At 47.3% G+C, this 8,998-nt stretch overlaps 2 protein-coding genes across 3 annotated transcripts in view; one reads left to right on the top strand and one right to left on the bottom strand.

Moving 5' to 3' along the window:
* The first annotated feature begins 360 nt into the window (after positions 1–360).
* DUSP12 (dual specificity phosphatase 12) lies at positions 361–4,201 on the top strand. Its single transcript, XM_050333901.1, has 6 exons — positions 361–638; positions 717–830; positions 916–1,034; positions 1,958–2,054; positions 2,793–2,979; positions 3,491–4,201. The coding sequence occupies exons 1-6, from the start codon at positions 361–363 to the stop codon at positions 3,650–3,652; spliced, it is 957 nt and encodes a 318-aa protein (XP_050189858.1). The 3' UTR covers positions 3,653–4,201.
* Positions 4,202–5,168: 967 nt separating this feature from the next.
* ATP6V1A (ATPase H+ transporting V1 subunit A) overlaps positions 5,169–8,998 on the bottom strand; it is a 28,683-nt gene continuing 24,853 nt past the window's right edge. For both annotated transcript variants that reach the window (XM_050333896.1, XM_050333895.1), the window contains exon 15: positions 5,169–7,474. In XM_050333896.1, coding sequence (XP_050189853.1) covers positions 7,382–7,474 — 93 coding nt within the window. In that variant the 3' untranslated portion in view covers positions 5,169–7,381. The remainder of the gene's footprint in view (positions 7,475–8,998) is intronic.

Raw genomic sequence — 8,998 nt, 5'->3', positions numbered from 1 at the left:
CAAGAACCATCTGGATGTAATCCTGTGCCATATGCCCTAGGATGACTCTGCTTGAGCAGGGAGGTTGCACCAGACGACCCACCGTGCCCTTTTCCAACCTGACCCGTCCTGTGATTCTGTGGGAACTCTGTGATACGTGTTTTCTGAGCATTTGTAAGGAGACGGGGAGGTAGGAGACACTTTGATTTTGAAAGAGGCGGAGGAGAGCACCGCACCGGAACGCAGACATGCGTAAGGATTATTATGGAAGTTAGTAGTTAACACCGGCGGAGGAAGAGGACAGCGGCGCCCTGCCCGCGGTGCCGGGAGCGCAGCCGCGCCGCGCCGAGGGCGGCGCTTCCCCTCCCGCCCGTCGCAGCCATGGCGGCGGCGGCGGCTGCCGGCGGGATGGTGCCGGTGCTGCCGGGGCTCTACGTGGGCGGCGCGGAGTCGTGTTCGTGCCCGGAGGCGCTGTCGGCGGCGGGGGTGGTGGCGGTGCTGACGGTGGACGCGGAGGAGCCGCCGGCCGTGCCGGGGGTGCGGGCCATGCACGTCCGGGCGCGGGACGAGCCCGGCGCGGACCTGCTGAGCCGGCTGGACGAATGCGCCGCGTTCCTGGGCGCGGCGCGGGCGGGCGGCGGGGCCGCGCTCGTCCGCTGGTGAGCGCCGGGGCGGCGGCGGCGGGGCCGAGCGCTCCCCGCGGGCCGCGCTGCTGACGGCCTGCCCTTGCCTTGCAGCCACGCCGGGGTGAGCCGCAGCGTGGCCGTGGTCGCCGCCTACCTGATGAAGACGCAGGGGCTCGGCTGGGAGGAGGCGCTCGCCGCCGTCAGGGCCGCCAAGCCGGACGCAGAGTGGGTGTCCCGCCCGCGACCCCCGCGCCGCGCCGCGCCCGCCCGGCGCCCCCTCACTCCGCTCTCCTCTCGCCCCCCGCCGCAGGGTGAACCCGGGTTTCCAGGGGCAGCTGAAGCTGTACCAGGCCATGGGCTGCGCCGTGGACAGCAGCAGCGTCCTCTACAAGCGGTACCGGCTGGAGATGCTCAGCGAGAGGCTCTCCGGTGAGTGGGAGCAGCGGCGGGGGCGCGAAGCAAAGCTTGGGGCAGTCTCCCAAGTGTCTGTCCCGAAGTGAACACAGAAGGCCGTGTCAAAGAGGGTTGGCTTCGAGTTTTGCCCTCAAAGCAGCCGAGCCAGGAGTTGGCCAGGCAAGCATTCACATCATGCTGACCCTGGAGAGCCCTAGCTCATCAGCGGGGAAAAAATGTGCCTTTGAGAGATGCCTGAGAAATAAGATCCGTAAGGAGCCGTGCTCTTTAGCAAAGTGCAAAAATGGTAAAGGTCAGTGTGATACATTTTGTGATTTATTTGTCTCTGGCAAAGCAAAAAACATCCTCAGAAAAGAAGTCAGTGAGATTAAAAAATTAAAAATAACACACAAAACTTGAGATGAAGTTGAAATCTGAACTCAGCTTTTATACTTCGATTTGCTGGAGGGTAACTGTAATACATGTGTGTGCCTATGTGTGATTTTATAATAAGATAATCTGTAGCTTTTCTTGCAAGATCTCAGTGTTGCATACTCGGTGTGACAATGCTGTCACCCTTTAAGTGTCATTGTCCTTAGCAGTTCCTATTTGTAAGCTGACTTTCTGTTTTGTGTGCACTAAAACATTGGCAGAACTATTCCAACACCTCCTCTGCCTTTGCTTTCTTTTTAAGCAATAAAATAAATCAAATTACAGCTATTTTACCATTGTTAGGGCCATAGGCTAGATCTCAGTTTCTTGCATTAAGCAAATCCCTGTCTTAGGTGTGGTGGGATGAGGCTCTTTCATTTTTCGCTTATTGGAATTGGTGAGAGCAAAATGAAGAAGGAGGGTCCTGCATGCTATGGCTGGGGCAGAGGTGTGGTCCTGTCTTCTTCCCAGGAATGCAGTGTGGCTGAGTTGATCTGATCCACAACTTGGTACTGACCCCTCTGCAGAACCTCAAGACTTGCCCCGAGAAGTCTTTGCTGTTGATCCAACCAGTATATGTCAAACTCCAAACACAGAGGTTCTCTACAGGTGCAGGAAATGCAGGTACTTTATAAATAAAAATATGCGTTCATATATATATGTATATTAAAAATACTTTGTATTTCTCCTTAAAATGTCATTGTGAAATCCACTCGAGAAGAAGAGCTCATGTAAATCAATGGGCATGTCATTACTGTCAGGTCAAGGATGAGCTGTTGCCTAAGTTTCCATATTGTGTGTGTCAAAAAGAAATCAAAGTACAAAATACAAACCTTTTTGCAGCTTGTGATGCAGCACTGGTGCAGCCTAACCTGCCACGTTCTATAGGCAAGCATGATTCCACTTAGCTTTGCTCCTAAACCTTAACTTAGAGTTTGGGTTTTGACAGTCGGTTTCTCCAGAAGAAGCTTCTGATAAATTTGGGAGTTCAGTGAATTTTAACTGCTTTTTATAGATCGCTTAAAGGGAAATTGAATAATCCTGCTGTGGCCTGGGCGTAGGTTTATTCAAGTGTATGACTGTAGATTTTAAGTTCTCCTAGACAGGAATTGTTATGAATTGTTCTAAATTGTTATAAAAGACAGCATACAGCTCTGGGACAAAGTCCTGGACTACACAAATCACTAGATTTGTTAGGGTTAGGCTTCTAGACTAATTTTTACAAATGTCGGATTTGTACTCCTGTTTAATTACTGTCAGGAGGTTCATATCCCTGTTTTCTATTGTCTGTAGATTTCCCTAGTTTAAAAAGTGACATTTGTTTTGTTTCTTCCTCTCCCCCCACCGTGTCATGGAGGGCAGACGCGCTCTGTTCCGTAGTTCCAGCATTTTGTCCCACATGGAGGGAAGCGGACCAACAGCCTTTGCCCACAAGAGGATAACAGATTCTGCAAGGCTTTGTGGCAATGGCCATGAAAAGTGCACCTCTTACTTCATTGAACCCGTGCAGTGGATGGAGCCAGCATTGCTTGGAGTAATGGAAGGACAGGTGGGGCATGCGCTTTATTTCTTTGGATTTTTTTTTTTCAAAGGCAGAACAAACTATGTCTGTTCCCTGAAAGAAAAGTCCCCCACACGGGGATCTGGGTCTCCCAGCCTTTCTGGCATGAACTTTTCAGCTTATGGACAGATTCTTAAATGTAAAATACCCTTTTACAAGGAAATGAGGTGGTGCTCGGGTTGGGCTGAGAACACCAGGGTATTGGACTGGGTTTATCTGCTGTTTGTTTTCAGTATGGGAAATGTTTGTGGGACTTAAAAAACCTGTTGTGGTCTCAGGCTGACTTGAGTCTTTCTGGACCCTGGTAAAACTGTCCTGGAACCACACCAGGTCCCAGCAGCTGCATTTCCACACCATCCCTTCTGTCAGCACAGCTGCCTGCTACATCCCAGGGCTAAACAGCAATACAGCCATCACCGTCTACCTTTTTGGTTTGTTTTTAATGAGCTCTACACCTGCACGTGCCTTGTCTGCACCGAGTCTTGTGTTTTTCTTGCAGCTTCTGTGTCCCAAATGCACATCGAAGCTGGGCTCCTTCAGCTGGAGGGGTGAGCAGTGTTCCTGTGGCCGTTGGGTGACACCAGCCTTCCAGATTCACAAAAGCCGAGTGGATGAAGTGAGGACGCTGCCAGTTGGTAACTTCCAAACTGCCAAAACCTGAACTCATCACTTCACTCCATGGATTTCTTAACATCCACAGAAAACTACTGGTTGGTCTGTGGTTGCCAGGAAGAAGCTTGTGACTTCTATCCCTTTGTGAGGTAGTGGAATTACTTGAACACCTTCAGCTTGTTTTCTCTCTTAATATATTATATAAAATATCAGAACACTTTCTTCAGAGAGGTGTTACATAGTGGTCAATGTACAAAAACCGCTCAAATGTGATGGTTTTAGTATGTTCTTAATTTATCTGTTGCTGTTTACAGAAGGCCTCAACTCCTTATTTAAAAGGAGTTGCTGTGGGAGGCAGTGCTGCTCGTCTTCTGATCCCGAAGTTCCAGTTGGTTTGTCTGAAACACACAGTTGAGATTTTAGGGGGTGTATTCCACAGCATGGCCTATGCAGCAAGGAAAGATTTTAAGGCTTAGCAAAGTGCCATAAAGTGATACAATTGCAACTGTTGCATTAGCACGCATGGCAGGTACTAGCAACAAAAGGCAAGCTTACAGTTACACCTGTATTGTAATAAAAGTAATCCTAAATATATCTATCCCCAAGAGTGCTTACTACATTATAACTCTTTCATGTAATGTCCAAGGAGATTCCTGGAGGAATAACCCCAAGTACCAGTACAGGCTGGGGGCTGACTTACTAGAGAGCAGCTCAGCTGAGAAGGACCTGGAAGTCTTGGTGTATGACAAGTTGACCATGAGCCAGCAGTGGGCCCTTGTGGTGAGGAGGGCAAATAGTGTCCTGGGGTGCATCGGGAAGAGTGGGGAGAGCAGGTCAGGAGAGGTGATCCTCTCCCTCTACTTGCCCCTAGTGAGGCCACATCTGTGGTACCGTGTCCAGTTCTGGGCTCCTCAGTACAGTAAAGACAATGAGCTATTGGAGAGGGTCCAGTGGAGGGCCACAAAGATGATTAAAAGTCTGGAGCATCTCTCTGATGAAGAGAGACTGCAGGAGCTGGGCCTGTTTGGAGAAGACTGAGAGGGAATCTCATCACTGCATATAAATATCTCAATGGTGGTGCCAAGAAGACAGTGCCAGTCTCTTCTCAGTGGTTTCTAGTGACAGGGTGAGGAGCAATGGCCATAAACTAAAACACAAGAAGTCCCACCTCAATATGAGGAAGAAACTGCCACATGAAGGGTGGCAGAGCACTGGAACAGGCTGCCCAGGGAGGCTGTGGAGGCTCCCTCTCTGGAGACATTCAAAACCACCTGGATGAGTTCCTGTGTCACCTGCTCTAGGTGACCCTGCCTCAGCAGGGGGGTTGGACTAGATCTCCAGAGGTCCCTTCTCACCCTAACACTTTGGTGATTCTGCAAGCTGTACTGGAATGGGAGAACTGAAGTAAAGCATCCCTGCCCCACTGCTGCTTAAAGGTTTAAAAGAAATCCCTAAACTGATGAAATAATTTTTTTAAGCAAGCTGTGAGCCTTCCTGATGGTCTGTTATGTACACCACTGTGGCACAGGTTTGGTTTGACATAAGAAAACAGGACAGATAAGACCTACTTTAAATCAATTTTATTTTCATTGACTTCAACAATTTTTTTAAATTTATTTTTTTTTACACAATTTCCAGCAACATACATTATGAAATATACAAGATAAAGTAGGTGGTGGGGTTCTGCCCATCTTGTAATTCCTCCCACAGCTGTGGAGGCAAGACTTGCAGGACACAGTGAACATCAGAATCTCAACACTGAAAACAGACACAAAACAAAAAAGACAAAAATATATATGAAACTGTTTGAACTGGTCACACTTCAGGGCCAGGTACAGCACAATAAATATTAGAACTGCATTATCTTAGACATCTTCTGTAAAGTTTATAACATCCTCTATTTAAAGAGATAAGAACATCTGGTTTCTAGCATGAAATGCTACATTGTACAGTGGTGAAGGGTACAAATGATGAGGAGCCCAGCAAGGGCTTGGATGGTGACCACTCATTCACACATGCTCATTGATAAAATAAGCAGCATACACCAAAAGTTTAGTGAGCTGTAAACTTAAGCGTTCACTACCAGAACATCAGCTGGAGGAGCAGTTTCTTTTGGGAGAACCAAAAATAGTGAATCCCTTTAAGTTTCAGCTGGGCTCTCCCCTGACAAACAGTGGGTTGATACCATAATGGAAGTGGCAGCATTTGGTCCGTAGCACAAGATCCCTTTGCGTCACTACTGTTCAGAGCTGGCGGCCGGTGGAAATACTTCAGTGCAGAATTGAACGCGTACGGAGGCACCGTGTCACCAACAACAGGTACTGTCTAGTGACTGTAACAAAGCAGCAGATGGCAGCTGGAACCCAGCTGAGCGCAGGGTGCTGCACAACCAAGCAGCACTGGATGCCACCTCACACGAGCAAGAGGGAGAGACTGGAGAGGATGCCAGGGTTTCTCTCTCTCGCTCTGCAGCAATGGGATTAGTGCTGGGCTTGGGGACTTTGACAGAAAGGCTGTGCTCTGCTCATTCCTCACCTCATTCTAATTTTGCCAATAAACAAGCTCAAGAGACAGCAGTTTCAGCTGCTTGACAGTGCTTCCAGAGCACAGAGCAGAAAAACAAGAGTCCCTGGTTTCTCTTGCATCGTAATCAACAAGGCAGGAGTAAATACATTTTGTAGTCGTCAACCTTCCCCTGTTCATCCCCCATCCCCAGTTTAGCATCATACATTCCTCTTACACGGGAACTGGGGACCTTCTGTGCCACCACCCAACAGGCCCTTGTGAGCACAGGTGGAGGAGGAAGGCTAAGCCTGCGCTTTCCTTTCCTTGGCATGACCCAGGCATTGCACTGGGGGGCAGCTGCACTGGCAGACAGAGCACCACCAAGGCAGGACTGCGTTCTGGTCCACACGTGTGGCATCACCGTGACTTGCCATCTACGTCCTGCAGTACATGGCAGCAGTCACAAGCTTCAGAAACTACAGCAGCTGAGTGTCATGAAGTTTTATGGGGTGAGTGGGAACCAAGAAGGTAAAATCTTGCTGGAAGCTAAGCACCTATGGCTTTGACTTTAGCTGATTCTGAGTCCAACAGTCCTATCTGCACTAAGTAGGAAGATAAAATTGTTTTTCTCCAGTGCACAAAATGATACTGGTCGCTTGTATGTGCTCATCTTCTAGTTAGTCCCTTCTTGGGGAAAACCACAACTACCACCACATTTCAATACCAACAGACTCAACTGAGAGACTCAGAAGTTACAGAGTAGTGAAGAATTTTTGGTTGATCAACATGTCATCAGAGTATGGTCAAAAGTTCTGTTTGAGAACAGGGAGTTCTACATCTGATAGTCACTTAGCAAAGTGCCAGGTGTAAATGCCCTTACCACTGCCAGCTCGCAATGTACCGCATGGCTGCATGAAGACCTACACCTCCTCTGCCAGTACAGCTCAACTGGTTACATCCCAAGATGAAAGACTGGTTACCAAGAGAGCTGGGAGAGGAAAGGTTAAATTTTTCCCACCCTAGAAGTGTACAACAGCATTTCCTCACTCAGCCAGGCTCATTCACACCTCACTCACCATTTCAGACACACAAAGCAATGCCAAATATAAACTAAGAGGAATGTTTTGTAAAGACACTCTCTGAGTATGAACAGGGAAAACACAGGGTAATTTATCAACTCAAGTACTGTTGCATCATTCTCGTAAGGTAGGGAAGCAGAGGAGCTGAGATGAGGAACTGAGAGGACAAAGTGGAGTGGTCACAGAGGTCGAGTCTAGTCTTCCAGACTGCGAAATGCATTCTGCATATCCTCAAACAGCTGAGCATAGTCCGCCTTGATTTTTGTTTCACCGTCTTTGACAGGATCCTGAAAGAACACAGCAAATAAGCAGATCAGTCAGAAAAAGCCTTGTGTACTTAAGACAACCCTGCTTTGCCAGTGCTGTAATGTCTCAGCCTCAGGACTAACACTTGCTAACTGCAGGGCAAGCATTGTAGCTCTGTCTTTGCTCCTATCTGTCTCCCAAGCCAACAAGGTTTAAATCTCATTCTCTTCCCACATTCAGTGAGCAGACAGAATGGATACTGGACAGAGGGGTTTTTTTGTGAGCAGTGGTTACTGTATTGAAAAGCAACTGATTTGGAGGGGAATACTGAGGGTCTTTGTTAATGCTGTGTGATTCAAGAGCTGCAGTGATTAATCCCAGCTCCTATCCCCAAATGCAGTTAGGATCTTTGTGACTCAAATGCTCTGCTGTACTTTCTTAGGGGTGCATCCCCAATAAGTGCAAGAGTTACTCTGCCATCACTCAGAGGTTGCTTGGTTCAAAGCAAAATACATCATGTAATCATAAGAAGCTCAAAACTATTCTTTGCACAGCTTCATTTTCTCAAAATACTTTTCAAGAAAGACAAAGGCAAAAAATGTAAAAATCAGCTTTGCTCTGAGGCTGCAAAGTTTTCTCCACAAGAAGCATTAACTGCCAGGCTTTGAAATCTGTTCAATGTCTTCACCATTACCCTCTCAAGTGATAAGTTCCTCTGGACCAGTGCATCTCTTGGGAAACACAGAGGCCTTACATGTGTGAATGCACTACTTCTTAAATTGTCTCTCCAAAGTACCCAGACTGCAGGATACAAAACATCTAAACTCTCATACCTTTTAGACTTACCCAGGGAATGTAATTTTCCTTTCATAACTATTAAAGAGCCAGTTCCACTTATCATATATTCACCCTCTGGGTCCCTTTCTTAGCCATGCTACCCAGCACTGTGCTGTGTGCCAGACGGCTGCTAGTGGCCAGGGTTTGTAGAAAGTGTTTTAATTCCCTATCTCTACATAAACAGCTCTCAAAGAAGCTCATGTCCCCAAGTGTATCTTGTATTCTTGATGCTTTGAGAATATATCCCAGGGATCTGCTTACTGCAGAAACAAGCCACTACTCTGCAGGAAGACTGGCATGCCAGAACATTTAATTCTAAACATAATTTTATCCTATGGTACTTGTTCTTGAAAGATTTGCAATACTGACTTATACAACAGAGTAACGATTATATTTCATAGAGGATATTCCTTATAGAGGATATTCCTTAGTTACTTTGATATCAGCCAATATCACAGTTATTACTACCAGTAATTGCTACACCAGCATGCTCTGGAAGAGTTTTAGGAAAGCTGTACCCTAAAACAATGCTACTGAAGTTACCCAGAGCAGGTGCTCCAATCCACTTGTTTTCTCTTTAGCCCATGTTGAAGTTACTCCTCCCTTCCTCTCCTCCTAGTTGCCTGCCTTCAGTCCTGAAGCCAAACACAGGGCACATCATGTATTATTGCAGGAGACTAGCATTTCTTTCCTTAACTTCCATTTAGAAGAGCTTGTTCAAAATTTCT

This window comes from Myiozetetes cayanensis, unplaced genomic scaffold (assembly GCF_022539395.1).
Source record: "Myiozetetes cayanensis isolate MyiCay16 unplaced genomic scaffold, myiCay2020 scf5-8, whole genome shotgun sequence".
Taxonomy (NCBI): Eukaryota; Metazoa; Chordata; class Aves; order Passeriformes; family Tyrannidae; genus Myiozetetes; species Myiozetetes cayanensis.
The sequence above is the reverse complement of the archived record's forward strand: the minus strand, read 5'-3'. Positions and strand labels throughout refer to the sequence as shown.